This window comes from Pyrenophora tritici-repentis, chromosome 2 (genome assembly GCF_003171515.1).
Source record: "Pyrenophora tritici-repentis strain M4 chromosome 2, whole genome shotgun sequence".
Lineage (NCBI taxonomy): Eukaryota > Fungi > Ascomycota > Dothideomycetes > Pleosporales > Pleosporaceae > Pyrenophora > Pyrenophora tritici-repentis.
The window spans coordinates 2,269,692-2,289,805 of NC_089391.1; the positions used below are offsets into that span (position 1 = coordinate 2,269,692).

At 50.9% G+C, this 20,114-nt stretch overlaps 4 protein-coding genes across 4 annotated transcripts; 3 read left to right on the forward strand and 1 right to left on the reverse strand.

Moving 5' to 3' along the window:
* Window positions 1–1,862: 1,862 nt before the first annotated feature.
* On the forward strand, window positions 1,863–4,210 carry PtrM4_063220 (uncharacterized protein; the record flags this gene model as incomplete). The annotated part of the gene is made up of 2 exons (XM_066105614.1): window positions 1,863–3,951; window positions 4,002–4,210. 2 exons carry the CDS (start codon window positions 1,863–1,865, stop codon window positions 4,208–4,210), a joined length of 2,298 nt encoding a protein of 765 aa, XP_065964241.1.
* Window positions 4,211–4,344: 134 nt separating this feature from the next.
* PtrM4_063230 (Asp-protease-2 multi-domain protein) lies at window positions 4,345–5,064 on the forward strand (the record flags this gene model as incomplete). The annotated part of the gene is made up of 1 exon (XM_066105615.1): window positions 4,345–5,064. One exon carries the CDS (start codon window positions 4,345–4,347, stop codon window positions 5,062–5,064), a length of 720 nt encoding a protein of 239 aa, XP_065964242.1.
* A 41-nt stretch (window positions 5,065–5,105) lies between these two features.
* On the forward strand, window positions 5,106–8,591 carry PtrM4_063240 (uncharacterized protein; the record flags this gene model as incomplete). The annotated part of the gene is made up of 1 exon (XM_066105616.1): window positions 5,106–8,591. One exon carries the CDS (start codon window positions 5,106–5,108, stop codon window positions 8,589–8,591), a length of 3,486 nt encoding a protein of 1,161 aa, XP_065964243.1.
* A 4,203-nt stretch (window positions 8,592–12,794) lies between these two features.
* On the reverse strand, window positions 12,795–15,347 carry PtrM4_063250 (Dimer-Tnp-hAT domain containing protein; the record flags this gene model as incomplete). Its single annotated transcript, XM_066105617.1, has 1 exon — window positions 12,795–15,347. One exon carries the CDS (start codon window positions 15,345–15,347, stop codon window positions 12,795–12,797), a length of 2,553 nt encoding a protein of 850 aa, XP_065964244.1.
* Between the last annotated feature and the right edge of the window lie 4,767 nt (window positions 15,348–20,114).

Here is a 20,114-nt window from a genome sequence, read left to right on the forward strand (position 1 = left end):
TACCTGTTTTCGCTAGTCATGATATTTGTCGGATCACAGATATCAACGATATCTCAGCCACGCGATCGGCCGCACTGATCTCGGTCACGCGAGCAGGCGCAATGATCGCGGCGTCCGAGCAGCGCTCAGACCAGACCTCCTATATCTAGCTCTTCCATAGTTCTCCTTCGTGAGACAATCAATCAACAATCACCGAACAGAATGCATTCCTAGCTATCTGTCACGGTAACCACCGTGGTCCCCTTGACACTCCTGCCTCTGACCCATGCGCTCCTGCTCTTAACCCGTACGCTCCTGCCTCCAATCCGCACGCTCCTATCGCAACAGTGCAATGTACTATCCTCGAAATTATGCCTCTGCCTCGACAACCGTATGACATCACACGAGCTTCCTTCCGCTATGTATCTTTCTTGGGTGGAACTCTCCACTTCTTTTCTTCATGCAACGTCTTGTATTTACACTTGAGTACTGTACGTAGCATACAAATCAAACTTCTTCATAAGTTCTGAGATTACTGCTCATTGCCTCTCGTGACAGTATCGTTATTTCCCTTTACACACTTAGTGCAAAGCCAACCAACAATATTAATATATTGCATACGAGGCACAAAAAATGACCAAGGAACAGAAACTGCTTAGAACAACAAAAATACTAGAGGCAAGATAAGGCCATTTACATTTTGCTCACTACATTTGGCAGCATCAATTTCTTGGTCCGTTATCGCCTATCATAACTCTAAGCTACCAAAGTTGAATGCGCTGGCTGCTCCTGAAGGTGCTAAGCACGGTGTGATATCAATAACGCCGGATACAAAGCACATCCATGTACATGCCTCCTTGCAATACACAGGCTTGCATTTTATATATACCATCACCCACTATGAGTTCAAGGGAGAGCACCTGAAGGAGATAGAGGTGCCGAGAGTAGATATTACGAAGGGCATACATGAGGGCAGGTATATGTGTATGCACTTGGCACGCCATAATCATCATTTTAAGGTATAATGGATGAATGAGCTGGAAGTGCAGAGAGTGGCCTGGATACCAATAGTGCTCCGGGGAACGCATACTCTATGGAATGCGCCCCTGTGTACGCTTCGCTTGCAGCACTGCATAGGGTGTAGATAGTCTTTCTCTTGAAAAGCTAGGGCAGTGTTGTTGTGATGGATCAAACCTACGATCCCTCACGCGATCACGTGCCATACAATCACGTGCCACGCTGGCAGTTGGCCCGTGCGAGGAATAATAAAGTTCCCCTCGTACTTGTATATAGATCTGTACACACAATCTCACTTATTAGAGGCATCCTAACTATTGCAGTGTACTAGTGCCTTTACACTATTGTGTGTCAACCCCTACATACCTAGGATACTTCGCATCAGGCTCAGTTATCAGAAACACCGTCCGCGCCGAGCGCCGCCGCCGATTGAGCAACTGCGACTTGCTACATCGGGCAGAACAAGACGTTCTGCGACGGGTTAGGTCTTGACGACGAGGATCGCAAAGTATTGCGCTAGAAGCCCACGGGTGGAGACACCAGGCTCAACAAGCAAGTATTGCTCGTGAGGGTTGTCACCAACGCTGGTAGAGGACAGGTCCACCTACATCAACGGACAAGTAGGCAGAGGGCAAGGCATCGAGCTTCGAGAAGCGCGACCCTACGGTAAGCCCTGCGCAACACACGAAAAGACCAGAGACACCAGGCTCAACAGGCAAGTATTGCTCGTGGGGGTTGTCACCAACGCTGGTAAAGGACAGGTCCACCTACATCAACGGACAAGTAGGCAGAAGGCAAGGCATCGAGCTTCGAGAAGCGCGACCCTACGGTCAGCCCTGCGCAACACACACGAAAAGATCATCGCGATGGCAAACCCGGCCAATACCCAGAATACCCAAGGTACCTCAGCCACCGGTGCCACCTTCGGGCAAGCTTCCCAGGATCCTACTCAATCACAGATGGGCCCGCCTCTCGTACCAGTACGAGCTTGCCTCTCCAACCGCCGAGAGAGCATGCTTCTGGCAGCCCATCCGTCATCCCAGCCATCAGTATCAGCTAGCGGCGACCTAGAGCCCATGACTGCTACACGCGAGATTGTCGGCATCGAAATCAACGACGTCCTGCTCGAATACCTCAAAGATTCTAACTACGTTTACCTCCGTTATACCGTTGACACCGAGTGGTTCGAATTACAAGAGGATCCCGAACCTGACGAGCACAGCAATGCCTTTTACTCCCTTAGCACAGGCCGAATCCGCACTGATGGCAACATCACCCACAACATCAACGACTTCACTGTCACTAACTCTAGTAACCTCCAGAAGAACGTGAAGGATCGTCCCGACTTCTGGTGGCGATTTATTGTCTCTACGCTAGTCTCCCTACGCAACTGCACTGACGCCATCAATAGGCATCTGCAGACTGTGGACCGCAATGAAGGAGAGACTCAAGCTCTACGAGACCGACTAGCGAATGTTGAAGCAGCCCTTGATGAAACTTCGAACAGTAAACAACTACAAGTTGGCATGGTTAGCAGCAACCTGTACAAGGAGAAGCTGACAGAGATCCGACGCCTCACCTCGGACATCGGAAAGCTCAAAGCTGCGTCAGAACAACTCCCCAACGTTCGCGATGACCCCGCCTTCAAAGCCCTCGCCGCTGAGCGCGACCTTGCCGCCACCGAACGCAATGAACTCAAGCAGAAGGTTGAGGACCTATCCCGCCGAGCCGATGAACCGGAGAGCGGTCCTAACTACGCAGAGTTGGCACAGAAGCTCAAGGAGGAGTCTGACAGCGCCGACTGGTGGGCAGACCAAGCTAAGGCCAACGCTGAGCTCTGCGACAAGTTCAAAGGACAAGCTGATCGCTATTCTATCGAGCTTAACCAGTATGATGTCAAGTACTCTAACATGGAGGCGAACAAGAACGAAGCTCTCGCCCTTAAGGATAAGGCTTACGATGAGCTCAACCTCCAGCTCACCGAGGCTAGACGTGAGACAAAAACGGTCACCGACCGACTGCTGCAACATGAACCCAACTATCAGCCGTACACCCTCTGGCGGCGCGAGCGATCTTACGACCCAGTACGGCCTGTACAATCAAGCGTTTTGCTACAGCGACCTGTAGATGGTACCGCTGACCAACTCTCACAAGATCCTCGCCGAGCTGGGTACACCCCATGGGATAACCGTACTCCCGTGCGCGACGCCTCGCTACCTCCTCCATCATCGAACCCATACGCCCCCGCTCCTACAGTACCGCGACCGCCGCCCGTCGCGCCCTCTACCGCCGGTGGAGGATTCTCTTACAAACTCCCAGAACTTGAGACGTTCAAGGGCAAGGTCGACGACGACTACGAGCGGTGGCGCGAGATGGCAGTGGCCAAGTGTCGCACATACCCAGAGGACTGGCAAGCGGTTGACTACCTCAAGTTCCGCATTCAAGGCGAAGCTTACGAGCACATCCGAGATGTCAAAGCTCGCCATTTCCTAGATTTCCTAGAGACTCTCGACAGCCAGTATCTCACCTATGATCGGGAAGCTGACGCCGAAACCCTCATCGCCGACGGCTCGCTCCGCTACAAGTCTGGACAGAAGTTCATGGAGTGGAAGTCTAAGTTCACCTCTTGCATGCGAATCCTCAAACACAAGAACGCGACCCAGATCCGATACGCTCGCGAGTTCATGCGACCCGGGTTAGCTATCGCGACCACTGCCGGATCTCACAAGGATGAGACCATCCAGTCCTTCTTGCTGCGAGCGCAACACATCGACCAGGGACATCAACAGATTGACGCTGGCCGAAAATTAACTCCCGTTACGAAGACCGCTGGTGCTAGCCGTACCCAAAAGTTGGTCACCTTCCGGACACCCGACACTCCAGGTCACAACAACGCCGCCAGCACGCATACGTACAAGAAGATGGCCTTCGAGCGGTCAGAGAAAGACAAGAAGCGTCTAGCTGACTTGAAGCTCTGCTTCAAATGTGGCAAGGATGACCATCAGATGAGGCACGAGACTGCCCCTGCCGCGGCAAGCCCTTCACTCCTTCTCACCAAATCCCCGCACTGGCTTCTTTGTACATCAATGCTCTCGACGCTTCCAACGAAGAGGAGCGAGACGAGGATACTGAGGAGCCGCTGGACGACAACGACTTAGTGGATGACGATGGCTTCTACGTCAACAACGAGGAACTACTTGAGCATTTAAATTAGGGGCTCCCGCGCAGAGCCGCGTGCGGGAGCTCAATTGGCGTAACGCAAAAAGACACCAGCGCCGTGTTCGAAACCAGCATCGCCGTTTCGAGATCGCTGCAGCCTTGCTGCTCGCCCCTGACGAAACGCCAACTATGACGGAGGTCCACTTCGTGTCCTCCGCCTCCATCGGAGGCAAGCCTTCTAAAGACTTCAGCCGACAACTCGAGTTTCCCGGCTCCGCTCTCACGCGACCTGATTGTTGGCAACCGATTTCTACCCTTATCGACACGGGAGCCAGCGCATGCTTCGTCAATCAGTCATGGGTTAACCAACACCGCCTAGATACTATGCCTGTGGCCAAACCCATTCGATTGTCACTAGCCAACGGCGGAGAAGTGGACAAGCTTACCCAGGCCGTTGATCTGCCCGTCCGACACGGAAGCCATACGCACAACGTCCTATGCTACGTCACCAATATCGGCAAGTACGACGTTATCCTAGGCATGAATTGGATGGACTATCACCAGCCTGCCCTCCACTTTGGCGACCAGCGATCACTCACCTTCGCTAAGGCAGGGTGCAAACTTAACTGCCTCCACGAAGGACTCCCAGAGACGGTTTACGAAAACGGAGTTTGTCACAGTCACGTACAACTAGTCAAGGGAGACTACCAGACAGGCGACACCACTACTAAGACGAACAAGGATGGTAAGGTGACGACTGAGGAGACTATGGCTGATATCTACCTCATCTCCGCTGCCGCTGCAACCGCACTCGCAGCCAAACATCCTGACCAGGTCATATGGTTGGAACCCCGCCATTGGGCCAAGCTTGCGAAGCCCCCGATGAAGACCGAGAAGGCATCGGCGTAGCCGCAGTCTCGCAAACTGACTTTGAGAAGTACATGCACAAGATGGAGCAACCTTACATGACTAGAGACCAGATTGGCCAGCTGGTACCTGAGTGGGTGTTGGACGAACTACCTGATCTGTTCAACCCTCATCTGGCTCATCAACTCCCCGAACGAAGACCAGGAGTCGACCACCCCATCGACCTGCTTCCTGACACTACGCCCCCTAAGCCTCATGTCTACGGACTCACTCGTACCGAGACTGAGGCTGTTAAGAAGTATATCGATGACATGCTGCAAAAGGGCTTAATCAAGGCCAGTAACTCCCCGTTTGCGTCACCTGTCTTGATCGTCAAGAAACCTGGAGGAGGTCTCCGCATATGTGTCGACTACCGAGCACTCAACAACGTCACTAAGAAGAATCGAAATGCGCCACCAGCCATCAAAGAAACTCTAGCGCGCATGGCCAAAGTTCAGATTATGTCTCTCGTCGATGTTGTAGCCGCTTTCAACACCGTTCGGATTAAAGAAGGTGACGAAGAGAAAACCGCCTTCCTCACCCGGTACGGACTCTATGAGTATATGGTCATGCCCTTTGGACTGTGCAATGCACCAGGGACGTTCCAAAACTTCATCAACGAAACGCTGCGCGAATACTTGGACGTTATATGTACCGCCTACCTAGACGACATACTTATATATAGCGACAACGAGAAAGACCACCGTTCGCATGTCCTAAAGGTTCTCCGCAAGATTCAAGGCGCAGGACTATCGTTGGATCCCACGAAGTGCAAGTTCGAAACCAAGCGAGTCAAGTACTTAGGCTTGATCCTCACCACCGACGGCATCGAAATGGATCCGGAGAAGGTCTCCACTGTCCTCGATTGGCAACTGCCGAGATCAGTGAAGGACATGCAGTCTTTCCTCGGCTTCTGCAACTTCTATCGCCGGTTTATTAAAGGGTTCTCATATATCGCTAAGCCACTCACGGAACTCACCAAGGAGGGTAGTCAACGACATTTCCCTCTCCAAGCTAATGGACAAGCTGCGAAAGCCTTTGAACAGCTAAAGCTTGCGTTTAAAACAGCGGGCGTACTGTCCCACTTTGACCCAGATTTGGAAACGTGGCTCGAGACTGACGCGTCGGACTTCGTTACCGCAGCTATCCTCTCGCAGATGCACAAAGGTGTTCTACGACCTGTAGCGTTCTTATCACATAAGATGACACCTGCCGAGTGCAACTACGAGATCTATGACAAGGAGCTCCTCGCGATTGTTCGAGCATTCGAGGAGTGGAGGTTTGAACTGTCAGGTACTGATGATCCCATCTTGGTATTGTCAGACCACCAGGCCCTCCAGACGTTCATGACAACCAAACGCCTCAACCGACGGCAAGCTCGATGGGCTGAGTTCCTAGCTGAGTTCAATTTTAGAGTCAAATACCGTCCTGGTAAACAAGGAACTAAGCCCGACGCACTCACTCGCCGACCGGGCGATCTTCCAGCTAACGCCGAGGATGAGCGACGTCAACACCAGGTACAAGTGATCCTCAAGCCTGACCAGGTGGATCCTGAGTGTCGAGTTGCCACCTTTAGCTTCCACTTCGACGGTGGCTCCCGACACGCTGTATATCTGGCCAACGCCCTCGGTGACGAGCTCCGGACGTCCCCAGTCTCCTTGGCCATGATGATGTACCAAGACAGTGAAACGGACGACTTTAGCGACGAATACCTCTTCGCTCTCGGAGACACAGCGGAGGTCGATGACACGTCCGCTGCACCGCTTACGGAGCCGGACACGTCGCTGGACGAAGCCAATATCCTCCAGACCGTTCGACAAGCTTACCCGGATGACGACATCGTTCAAGTTATCCTCAAAGCCAAAGCTGATGGCCAGCGCCGCATCCCGTACCACCTAATTCACGGTCCAAACAGGATACGCTTAGAGCTTGGTGATTGCTCAATACACGACGGAGTCTTCTATGTCAAGAAGAAGGTCTACATCCCCGAATCAGGCACCCTGCGCACCCGGATCATCGAACGCGTACACCGATCCTATTGCGGTGGCCATAGCGGCAAACACGGTAGCTACGACATGTTAAACCGCTGGTACTACTGGCCGAAGATGATAAATGATGTAGCACAGTACGTCAAGAACTGTTTGGCCTGTCGGAGATCGAAATCTTACCGCGATGGGAAACACGGGCTCCTACATCCACTCCCGATACCTGAGCGATATTGGAGTAGCATCAGCATGGACTATATCACGCACCTGCCTCCTTGCACCGATAACGGCCGCACATATACCAACGTCTTAGTGATTGTTGATCGGCTTAGCAAGAAGAAGAAGTTTATACCTGTGGTGGACCTAAAGGTTGATACCCTTGTGAAAGCCTTCGTCGAGTACGTGTGGCGTGAGGAGGGATATCCCGACAGCATCGTCAGCGACCGTGGAGCCCAGTTCCTCTCCCATTTCTGGACACGTCTTTGTCAACGACTGGGTACCAAGCCAAAGTTGTCAACGGGCTATCACCCAGAAACCGATGGGCAGACGGAGAACGCCAACGCTTGGCTAAAACAATACCTCCGGTCATATATTAACTACGAGCAAGACAACTGGGCTCTCTTTCTTCCTATGGCAGAGTTCGAAGCTAACAACGCCATCAACGCTAGTACTGGGACTACCGCTTTCCGCCTCACTAAGGGCTATGACCCGAAGTCTGGTCTTGAACCACCTAAGGTGAACACTGGTCTCACTGCCCCAGCTCGCAGAGATCAAGACAACGCCAACAAGTTTGCAGAAAAGCTAGACGCGCTACGCAAAGCCCTTCGGCTCGAACTACAATGGTCACAAGCTAAACAGGCGGAATACGCAAACGACGCCCGGCTCCCAGCGCCTGAGTTTAAGGTCGGCGATCAAGTTATGTTGGACGCCCGTAACTTCCGTACTACACGTCCTAGTCTATCACTTGACTTCAAGAACCGCGGTCCCTTCACTGTCACACGCGTCATTGACAATATGGCTTACGAACTACTCCTGCCTCCAGAGATGGGCAAGCTCCACAACGTCTTCCACCCGTGGTTACTACACTTACACGAGGAGGCTCCGCTGCCTGGTCAACTGCGCGATTCCGCACCAGCTGAGTTCGCCGATCCCGACGAGGAAGATGGTACAAGCTATGAAGTGGAAGCCGTCCTAGACTCCCGCGTCAACAAGAGACTTAAAGACCCCTACTCTCGCAGCGGTCTTCTCCAATACTTAGTGCGATGGACCAACTACCCCGCCGGCACCGACAACCCATCTTGGGAACCATACATGAACCTGGTGGACTCCGCAGACATTGTCCAACAGTACCATGAGTCCCGCCCTAAAGCTCCAGGACCACATCGAAAGTTTGCGACGCTCGCAGGCAAACAGGATTTACTTATGATTACAGTGATCGCATCCTCTAACAATCCTAAGCCTCCACCAGGAGCCCCGACGATACAGCAGACGGAGGAGACTATTGGCCCGCGTAGCTTTCGCAATACCGGCAACATTGCTGTTTAGGCTTACAGAAGCTTTTGCAAAGCAAGCTAGACAACTCTTTTTAATTACTTTAAGCGACGGAACCTGCTTTTTTTTGAAGGGGGGGTAGTGTGATGGATCAAACCTACGATCCCTCACGCGATCACGTGCCATACAATCACGTGCCACGCTGGCAGTTGGCCCGTGCGAGGAATAATAAAGTTCCCCTCGTACTTGTATATAGATCTGTACACACAATCTCACTTATTAGAGGCATCCTAACTATTGCAGTGTACTAGTGCCTTTACAGTTGTAGTCGTTCGAAATCGTTCAGGTGCGGTAGGGCAGGGCTGTTGAGCTGGCTGTACTATAGTAACAAAGTCAGTAAACATATAGCAAGTTAAGACACTAGAGACGCTACAGGTAGTTTATAGATTAGCTATTTCTAAGGGAAGGTATGCGCATAGGCTCACTAGACTGTAAGGTCTACGTGTTATGCGATTATGATGTTGTGGCGTTGCGGTAGCTTAGGGCTAGCCTCGCTCTCCCTGTCTTTCCTCGCCCATCATCCTTTCAATGCATGAAGAAACGAAGACGCGCAAGGTTCCAAAGGCGCTTGAGGTGTTCAAGGTGGTTGGAAGATTAGAATGTCCAAGGGAAGGCACGCTTATGTGCATAGCGTGTCGCATTCCTAGGTTGCCAAACCTTGCTCTTTATTCTGTTATCGCACATTAATATTCTAAGGTATAACAACAAAGGCGCTTAATCAGGGCTAAGGCATTTGATTTTGGATAGTCCTAAGCCCTGGGTTGCCTGTGCCTCATGGAGGCGCTCGAGGTGTTTGCCAAGAATGTTCGAGGGAAGGCGCGTGCACGTGCACGCCTTACCGCATTCTGAGGCTGCAGAATCTCGCCTTTCGAGTCTTTTCCCGCCCCATTGTAGCATAGAACACACAGGAACCCAAGGTGCCAAAGGATTTGATGGTGACAGCTGTGGTTCCAAGTATATTCTAGGGAAGATGCATCCTGTTGCAAGGAGGCGCATTGTGAAGGACTCGTTACCTTGTGAAAGCACAGCGCAGAAGGTAAGCAAGCGCATGCAATGGCTTCTCGAGTTAGTGCTGCTATCTGCTGCAGGGTAAGGCGATAAAGGTCACTCAGCTCTGGACATGCGCTATGCCCGCACTTCGCCACCATAAACAATAACAGAATACTAAAAATGCGCTTAGCTCTCAGATCACAGGGAATCTGAACCTTCGTCTCTTTGGTATCCCGGCGATCTTGAGGCACGCCGACATGCGCAGAGTTGAAGGGTATTCTTTCGAGTCTAAGTAAGACTGCCTTACCTGCTGCCTTCAACGTGGCCATCTGGAGTTTAAGAACGCCACTTTAGAAGACGTGATGAGTGGGACGCACAGCAAGGCCTCAGGAGGATGGTCTATACTACGAGTACACAGACAGCTGCGCATATTCTAGCCTTTGAGGTACACTGTCGCACACAGAGTCGCATAAAGCTCCTCCGAGTCCGGCTACTAAACCTGTACCTATTGCCCTCGACACGGCTATCTGAAGTCTAATACCACCAAATAGAAAGGCGCAATGAGCGCAAGACACGATAAGGCCTTAGAGATACCTTATACTTTAAACAAACAGAAATCGGCGCAAAATATACTATATTCTGCTCCTTACCCCTCGAGGCACGCTACTTTAAACAGAGCTACGGAAGGCTTCTCTAGGTCTACTGCTGCACTTCTATCAGCTGCCCTAGACGCGTCATCTGAGTTTCAACGACACCGCTCCAGAAGATATAATAACTACAAGTTTAGACAAGGCTTTTGGCGAGTAATCTACACTGTAAGCATCAACGGAGAGCTGTGCACAAGATACAGTAAAGCATTTACTTCCTTAACATGCGCTAACATGTGTGGACATGCAGAAGGGTCTTACACGCCTAATCACTGCACCTTCACCTGCTACCTTTGTTGCAAACTTCCGACGCTGAATATCGGTGCCTGAGAGGGCATAATAGGCCTCCTGGTAAGTCGCTTTAAGTGAGAGTATTAACAAAAAGCTTCGCACAAGATACTTCACTCTGGATCCTGTCTCTTGAGTTCCTTTGCGATGCTGCCGGAAAAGCGCCGGAAACACTAACAAGCCGGGACTTCAAGTCCACTGACGTTCGCCTCCTTCTTACGCGCAGCTTTGGCTGTCAACATGTACTATAACAGCGGCACTGAATACTTTCAGAAGCATAGGGATGCTGCAATACCGGGCGCCGGCAAGACAGATAAAAACTCCATAAGCGCAACTTGAGCCACGAGAGCAGAGAACAACGTTAACCACAGACGTACGTGCTATCTTGTGAATACACGACAACCCGTATTCTCACAGATTAGCAAGAGCATTTCCGGATTCTAGAACTCTGCCAGGCCGTGGCAGCTCAAAGTACTATGCCTTAAGCCAGCCTCCAGTCGCAAGAGAACCTTGCAACGATAGATCTGACTTCCTAGGTATCGCGTGCACCTTGGAAATTTGCGCTGTCTACTATAGAGAGCTTGCCGGCATACTCAAGAGTGAAACAGGAGGTCTACTACACAAAGCCTGTCCTATGTCGCAAGGCGCCACCACAAGGGCAATGCTCAAGTGCTACCCTGCATCATAAATATATGTAAAGTCAATCTGAGGAGATTGCTCACATAGGAAGAGGCGTATAGCTTCAAGCTCTGCCTTGTAAACCCGGCTTAAGGTACTGGACAATACTACAAAGGTAGAGGCCGAAACCTGGAGGTGTATCCTGCATCTCAAGCAGACGTACTGTCTATCCAAGAACCTTGCTAACGTGGACAAGTATATCAGGATTCCTCTGCCCAACACACGAGTCGCGTTCGAACAGCCTATGCGCTTACACCTCGGTGATACGACCACAGCCGCATGCGAATAACATCATTCGAACAATAAATGAAGGTCCTTATGCTTATGCTCCTTAAGAATGACCAAGTTCCTTGTACATCAGGAGCATGTGGCTGGATCACGCTTATACCCTTGCTCTTTCATCAATAAGTACGCGCCTCGCATATCCGTGATCGATGATAGGGCCCTCATACTTGTGCTTCTTCCAGAGGGAGTGCGCACCTTGCATATCAAGAGCAGGTAGCTAGATGCGCACATGCATGGTTGACCTCATTGCCGATATTCCTGTACCTCCGGTCTTCATCGAATGAGTACGCGCTCCGTACACTAGAGATGCATGGCTAGATGCGCTTATGCTTCCGGTCTAAGAATAATCACGAATCTCGCATATTAGAGCCCGACGACTGGATATGCTCAGACCCCAATCAATCCTCGAACCGATCCTGTAGAAGGCGCCTGTCCGACTAGCACCTCCTTTGATAAACTTACACCCTCGTATGCCGACACTGACAGCCCTACTAGGTACGAGAACACCGGAGGAACCTGTGCAGGATAGCAAAACCTAATAACCAGGTGCGACAAGTGCAACAAGTGCAACAAGTGCCGCAGCTATCCAGCAACGGCACCCTTAGGCCTTGATAGAGATCCGCTCTAGCTTAGACAAAGACGCCCCCTAGAAGATGGGCGCGAAGCTTTTGTTCCCAAATCGCTGGAACTGAACGTCCGTTCAATATGGCACACCTTCATAATCGTTGTGCGGAGACGCGGCAGAGATGGGCTTCCAAGAGCTACATGCGACAATTCTGCACTTAATACACCAGTCGACAGTGGTAGAGTAAGACGGCCATCGCCTACCCACACCAAACGACTAGGCACAGCACATGCGAGCAGTGCCGGACATACTATGTAGCCAGTTCAGAGCATCTTCTTGTGCGGCTTTACACTGTCTCACACGGCAAGACCCATACATCAACTCTTGAGTACGTCTTCGCCTTCCAAGTATACTTCTCTAAGCTAACCTCAACGAACTGATAGGTCTGATAGTCTCTGGAATCAAGATCAAGCGAACTTATCCGGCCATGCCCAGACATGAAGCTTTCGAACAGGGCACTATAACGACGCATCGCCGGTAATCCGTATAGATCCACCGGTAGCCATCAGACTTGTCATTAAGCAAATCAAACAAACTTTGGACGCTGATTTGATTTGTTTGTACAAAACTTAAGATTGTATTTGAGTTGTTTAGTTTGATAGTGTTTTAGGAGGCCGTTTGTTTGAAAGTTTGATAGATTTGATACTGTTTAGGTGCTGATCTAATCGTATATCGTATATATTACTAAGCTTCGCTGTCCCACTTGCATATTTCGTATATTGCAGCTACCTCAGCGTCAGTTACATCGCCTGAGTTGTAATCAGATGGAGGCTTAAAGCCAGCGTCGCGCCAGCTTCGTATACACTGTATTGCTGCAAGCAGTTGTGACCCAATTTTGCGTCGCCTTGGCTCTAATAAATCACCGAGCTCGCTGAACAGCCGCTCGCACTCACAACTTGAGGCTGGTATTGTTAATATATCGATCGCCATACGCGCTAGGTTAGGATACTTTGGGCGTAGGCTTATCCAATAGCTAACAGGATTACTACCTTGTTCGAACTGCTCCTGCGTCCAGCGGAGTTCAAACCGTCGCCAACGCTCCAGCTCATCCATCTCTGTCACCTCAACAATGCCATAAGGCTCCGCATTAACGAGCGCGTTGATGGCGTCGTTGATACCACTTGAGAGCCGCACTGGTGGGCGACTTTGGCGCTGTATTTGCGGCTTATAGAACGCCCAAAGTTGTTTCAACCCAGCGTTGTTTGCCTCAAGCCAGCTCGGTTTGTCGCGCCAGCTGTTCTCACAGTAGTTCTTGTAGTATGGGTGGAGGCAGGTAGCGGCAAAGTATGCGGGTGATTCGTCGAGCTTAGTGTAATACGCGTTAAGCTTTGCCCAAGCTGCGCGTAGGTTGATAGGAAGGTGATCTTCTGGCGCGCTATTGGCATTATAGTCGACGCTTTCGTGGTTTTTAAGTAGCTGCTCGTACACGGCAAGTACAGCTTCGAAGACAGGTATAACCTCGTATATCGCGCCGAAACGGCCAGCTTTACCGCGAGCTTCAAGCCGTTTTGTCGCCTCCTTTAGCGGCTCCAACACTGATATATACTGGGTTATTACCGCCCAATCGTCAGCCGTAAGCCCATTAGATCTCATCCAAGCTGGTACTTTAGTGAGCTTATTGTTACGGCTACGCGCGTACGCGTCGGCGCCCATCGTCCTTTCGATGTGGCTTTGGGCGTACTCATCAACGGCGTTATGGAGTTTTGCGGCGCGTACAAAGGTGTCGTGAAAGCTGTTCCAGCGCGTGACGACTGGCTTTACCGGCTCGAGTATTTCCTGCTTTTGGTCGGGAGCCTTAGCGTTAACACGGCGCTGGCAATCGGCAAAAAGATCGTGTTGTTGCGGTGTTTGGATGTAGTTGATGATATCGATTAGTACACCAAGCGGACCTTGCTGCCGCCATTCTTGTAGGTAGGCTGCCTCTGTTTTGTGCTCGTCCTGATCATTATCGTACGCGTCCTTATCAAAGCCGAAGATAATCATCTGTCCGACTAAGTTAAGTGTGTGAGGGCCGCAGCGGAGGCGGTGATGGCTTGCTGTAAATTCAAAGCGTTGGGCGAGTTTGGTGACGGCGGTGTCATTAGCGTACGCGTTGTCGAGCACAAAGTACCCAAGCTGGCTACGTGTTATACCGAAGACATCGATTATATTGCCAACAACTTCAGCTATCCTCTCGCCCGTGTGGGCGCCCGTAAGCTGAGGCAGCGCGATAGGTAGGTCCCTGATAGTGCCGTCGGCGTCAGCAAAATGAGCAACAACTCCAAAGAAGCCGCGCTTGCCGCCTTTTGTCGTCCAGCCATCGAAGCTTATATGGATTTTACTAATAGCCGACGAGAGCATCTGAACAACCTGCGGCTCCATATAGCGATACAGCCTCATCACGAAGCTAGCTACACTGTTGTGACTTACCCACAGCGCGTCAGCTGCCTCCGGGTTGGCAAACTCTATCATCTGCCTAAACGCAGGCGTTTCGAACTCGCGGAGAGGGTGGTTATTGTCGACAAGCCACGTAACAGCGGCGTATCGAAAGCGCTGTACGTCGAAGTTTCCGAGCTCGTTAGCGACGCCTTGAGGTACATCGACACCGCCCTCGGTCATCATCTTAAGCGTCGTTTGGCCTCGCGGTAGTGTAATCGAATCCAGTTTGCCCTTGCGATCGTAGCCGTGGCCAAGTAGCTTCTGCGCGAGGTGGTTGATAGCGTTACTGGTCGACTTTGTAACCTCTGGATAGGCGCAAAAGATCTTACGATGATGGCAGTATTTGCAAACAAAGAACGTACGATGAGGCTCACGGAGAGAGGCAACGCGGTAACCGTACTGATATACCCAACTTTTGTTGCGCTTCAACGTACGCAGCGGCTTCGTAAAACGCGGTAAACGCTTCCAATCAATGCCGTCAAAGTTGTCCGTAAACTCGTCATCAAAGCCAGTATCATCCCCGCCTTCGATAGCCTCACTTGTAGCCTCCGTAGCAGCCCTACTACCCTCGGCCGGCGGTTGTATAGTAGCTTCTGGTATAGCGTCGCGCAACTGCGACTCGAACGGCGCGTCTTCGGTGGCCTGGCTTGCTGCAGCAGCTAGGGCTTTACGTGGCGAGGTGCGGATAGACAGCTCAGGCTGCGAATCGTCCATCAGGATAGGCTGCGATGCACTGCCTTTAGCTGTTTTGGCGCGCTTGTGGGGGCCGTGGGGGCCGGGGGTGCCCTCGGCGGCGCGTTTTAGGTTACGAAGCGGCATTTTCGGCGTGTTGGGCAACGAGAAACACTAAAACGTGCTGTAGAGACGGTAGTGTAGCTGCAAAAGATGGCTAACAGCGATATAGAAGATGGGAGATGGGATATAAGATAGCGGTCATCGACGGCTAGCGACGCTCGTGTAGTTATATGATGACTAAGCTAGATGCAACACAAGAAAACTATCGCGAAATTGCTACCTCCGCTATCTCAAAAACATCATTAAAGTCGATCTTAAAGCACCTTAGGACATCATCTATAGAACAGTGTTGACACGGCAAAGGTGTCGAATACTAGCAGTCGTTGCAACGAACAAAGTGTATAGTATTTGATTAGTAGTGAGCAAGAGCTGGATGGAGAGATCTCCATATGTACGGTTGCGAGCTAAGCGGGAAGCTTGGTCTAACTAGTGGTCCAAGCTTCCGGCCCGGAAAAACTCGCCGGGCTGGCTGTACGCGCATGTTCCGACAAACAGCTCGCTATGTAATATTAGTCAAACAGTCAAACAAACTAAACAAATTTCGATCGTACGTTTGATTTGTTTGTATATTTCTATAGGCAGCGTTTGGTTTGTTTAATTTGCTTATAGTCAAGCAAATCAAACAAACTATTCAAACGCGTTTGCTTAATGACAAGTCTGGTAGCCATATTTTAATGACGAAACGCCCCAGTCTCACATACTGAAGACAACGACATCGTATACGTATCCCTATTCCAATATCAGAAGCTCGAGTGTCTCCATCAAGACTGTTCTCTTGCTATTCACCTGCATGAGCTGTGATCTCAGGGTCAGACGAATCTGCAGCCCACAAGACCACCTCATGATAGAAAACAACACCATCTCTTACGACAAAGCATGGAGCACATCGGGAGGCAGGACATACGTGCATGAAGGCCGGAGTTCAGGCGGCATCACACTGACTGACGATGTTCCCCCAAAACAACCGCACTCGAAATGTTCGTATCTGACATCCACAATGGCAACATGGCGGTGCAGTATATCGATGTATTAAGAGGGTCTACTACAGATGTCTGCTTTGTCACTCGTCTCCGGCCAAAGCAGACGTTCTGTAGAGACCACAGAAGAAGGGGCTCGTCACACCACGGATCGCTCCCAACGATTCATCGGAATAGAATCTCTCACTCAGACAAGACGATATACCTTTCATCTTGCCTGATACACATCGAGGGCATATACGTCAGCCACAATATACAGCTAGCGTCTTAGACGATGATATTACTAGACTCCGCAACAATCAATTCAATCCGGTCACTCTCCTAGACCCACTTACCTATCTAGGTAGGGCTTAAACTCCTATAGGTAACTACTAGGCTTAAAGCGGTAATCAATCAATCCAATCTGAACCTTCTAGGACCCACTTAATTGATTGTTGCGGACTGTGGATATTACAGCATCGAGTAAGTCAAGACCTTAGACTACAAACCCCCATGTCTAAAGATCATGACATCCTCGATGGAAGTACATTGAACACTGAACTGACATCTCAATACCAAGGTCATTTTCGTACCAGCCAAGATCCATCGCATCATTAGGGTATGTTTGGACGCATACCCCCGAGCGAAGCTGTCACATCTCAAGCGACTTATACACGTATACTGGCCAGGTCATTAGACTTATAAGGAGTTCAATACGCTCAACGACATGTTGAAAGAGCTCCGGACAACTGATGATTGCCGAACATTAGGAAAGACTTTCAATACGTCGGATACCCGGAACATGTCATGTCCTATATCACGATCACTCTCTAAGATCGCTGAAGCCTTTCTCTTGCAATGCATGACGGCCACCCAAGCACAAACCAATGCACACCTCCGCGTGAAGCATTGCATGTGGGGCGCCCAGTACTGCATAGCAGGACAAAGCGTTGGCGATGACGAGGCATGGAATGAAAGAGACGGAAGAAAAGGATATGTGGGAAGCAATGACGAGTTTTGAAAAGCCGGAAACCGTTAGGGCTGAGCTTGCCATGGGCATAGGTCAAGGAAAAAAAAGACAAAAAGAAAGACGAAAGAGAACTAGGAGGGGATGGACGAAAGAAACATGAGCGAAAAAGAGACGGAAAAAGACGGAAGAGAAGGCGGAGACGACGAGGCGTAAAGAATTGGAACACAATGCATCACACTGGGCCTGCTTTCGATGAGCAGAGACCCAGGGTGATCATGCGGTAAGGAATTTTTGCGTCGAGATCAGTCGAAAATATTCCCGAGGCATGCCAGATGCCAGTTCGGATAATCCTGGAATGCGAGTCCGGGAACAAAGTCGACAAGGTCTACCTGGAATTTGGAAGCTCGGAACATCCCGGAATACATCCGCGGATAAAGGCCGTACATGCCCATAGAGGACTTTTCATGAGGTAATTCGCCGCATTTTCTGCAACTGCGCCAAGTCCTTTGCCGCATCCGCAGAGGTGCATTGTCCGAAGAGAAATAACGATTCCGATACCCAGCACAGCATAAGGATCCAAGGGCGAATCCAAACGCAATCGAATTCGACGGTGGTCAAAGCTGTTAGAGACACTAAGCACAACGCCCATGTCTGACACAGACATAGGTTTGCCATCGCTGTTAGTCGTCGATCAAGATGTCCGACCTTTTTTGAGGCCGACTTGTTGAGCACAGGGCTATGAGAGTGCACTGCTTGTCAGTCCAGATCTATGAAGACCAAGATCAGACTTAATGTGACCGTTACATCGAGAGCGGTTGATGTTGGTAGCGCCCAGTAGCATTCGGTTGGAGCCGCTAGGGGCATGCGAGAGGCCGGCAAGGGAGGATATGGCTTGACACCATCTTGCCACTGTCATGGGACTCCTCATCCCAATACCTGCATCGCCTTACCTGTCATACATGCCACACATATGCGTGTCGAAGGCATGACCTGTTTTGTGGCAAGCATCGTCATGCATGCCAAACGTACAGGCAACGTGAACCACGCATACTCAAGCACAAGACTCCCCACCACAGCACTCCAGCATTGGAATCACCCAACAGCCGACGTTCCATGAGGACTGGCAGAGCCTTACCATCACATCGGGACAAACCTACATGACCTTTCCAGCATTGGGGTAGGTTGGCCCGCACCATACCCGTTTAGCAAATTGCCCATCTTTGCCAAACCTAGAGAAAGACCATGTGGCTTCTTCAACCCTTCGATGACAAGGGTGCGAGTTAGCCCAGTGTGCCTCTTATACTGTCATCAGTCACAACAATACTGGGTGACAGTGGGAAGTGAGAATGTACATTGAGCATTTGTGGTTGTGGAAGTATGAAGACCATTTCATGTACCCATAACAGGCCGTCGACAAAGAAAACATCAGACAAAGAAGTTGAGGTTTAGCGAGATGACTGAAGACTGATTGTCTGCGACAAGAGGTGATTGACGTCGAAGATGGAGATTGACTTTACGACAATGAGATGGATCATACTTCCCTTCCAGTGCTCGTCCATTGGCTGCGACGGCAGCTCATTGCCTCAAGTTGTATGACATACGATTCCGAAGATTATCGCAGAGGTACCCGTATGAGGTGATGAGCGTTAGTCAAGCGACACCGTTAGCAGAGACACCGGGTATTGTGTCGTTGTCCACACAAGCGCTGCATGCGCTGTGGGGGGTATCGGCATGCCCGAACAAGCGTCATGAGGCTTGTCAGGACGTTGAGGTCTGCCCACAGCCTGGCGGATATGCATTCGAACGTCGCGGCAGCTGCAAGGAAGCCTGATTTATATCGGATAATGCGACGTCGGTATCATGAAACAATGTTCCTGTTGGTGTTGCGTGCGAGCTACGTGGTCGCGGCTTCCTGTGCAAAAGGGACTTGCTTCATCGTCCGCCTTCCAAGACAAGACCTCATCCGAGTACACAGACAGCCTTCCGGTATACCCTACACCGCCACCTTATCCTGGCCGAAGCATCATATTGTATGGATGTGCCCGGGAAGGTTTGGTATGATGCAGGGACGGCAACTGCGGCGATCGTATACGGCTACCCGGGTGACATGAAATACTTGACATAGTCGTGTCTAAACGTCCCTGTATGCGCCAGGTACGCCTATTTGGTGCGTATTCAGACTGTCAAATAGATTATGTCACCCAGGTGCGGCGGTCATGAAGCTGTCGGAGCTCGTATCGGCGGTGCGGAGGTGCGTGAGGTATCGTTGCTCGTCGATGCAAATGGGGTATCGGACATGGTATTCGCCTTCGTATCGTCATCGCCATCGCAGCCATGGTGAGTATGCAGAGCGGGCTGACGTTCATGCCCGCCTTTGCTCCTCGTCAGGGTGGTCTGCTCAGCATGTTAGCAGATAGCCATGCGCATACGAGAGGGTGCAGAAACGCACGAGGCACTTACCAGAGTGACTATTATGTCCCTCAGGCTGTTGTTGGCCATGTCTCTGGGGTGTGGGGGTGTTGGCAGAGGTAGATGTCCACCCGGTCGACCCCCGGCCGCCTTTAAGGACGCCGACAAACTCTGCAAAAGTACACAATGCTTGTGATAGGGCTCAAGAGTAACATGAAAAGCTCTTACAGGGCTTCAGGCATCGTATGACCCTCATGCGGGCGTGTTGGGGTGAGGAAGTGAGGGAAGGTGCCGAAAGCTCAGCAGCCCAGGAGGCCGACGAGCCTACAAGAGCACACGATACATATGCAGAGGATGAGAATACCCATGAGAAGCTTCTCTAGGACTCTGCGCATCGTGCCACTCCTTTGTGGGCGTGTGGGGTAAGAGAAGCTGCCAAACCTCAGCAGCCCAAGA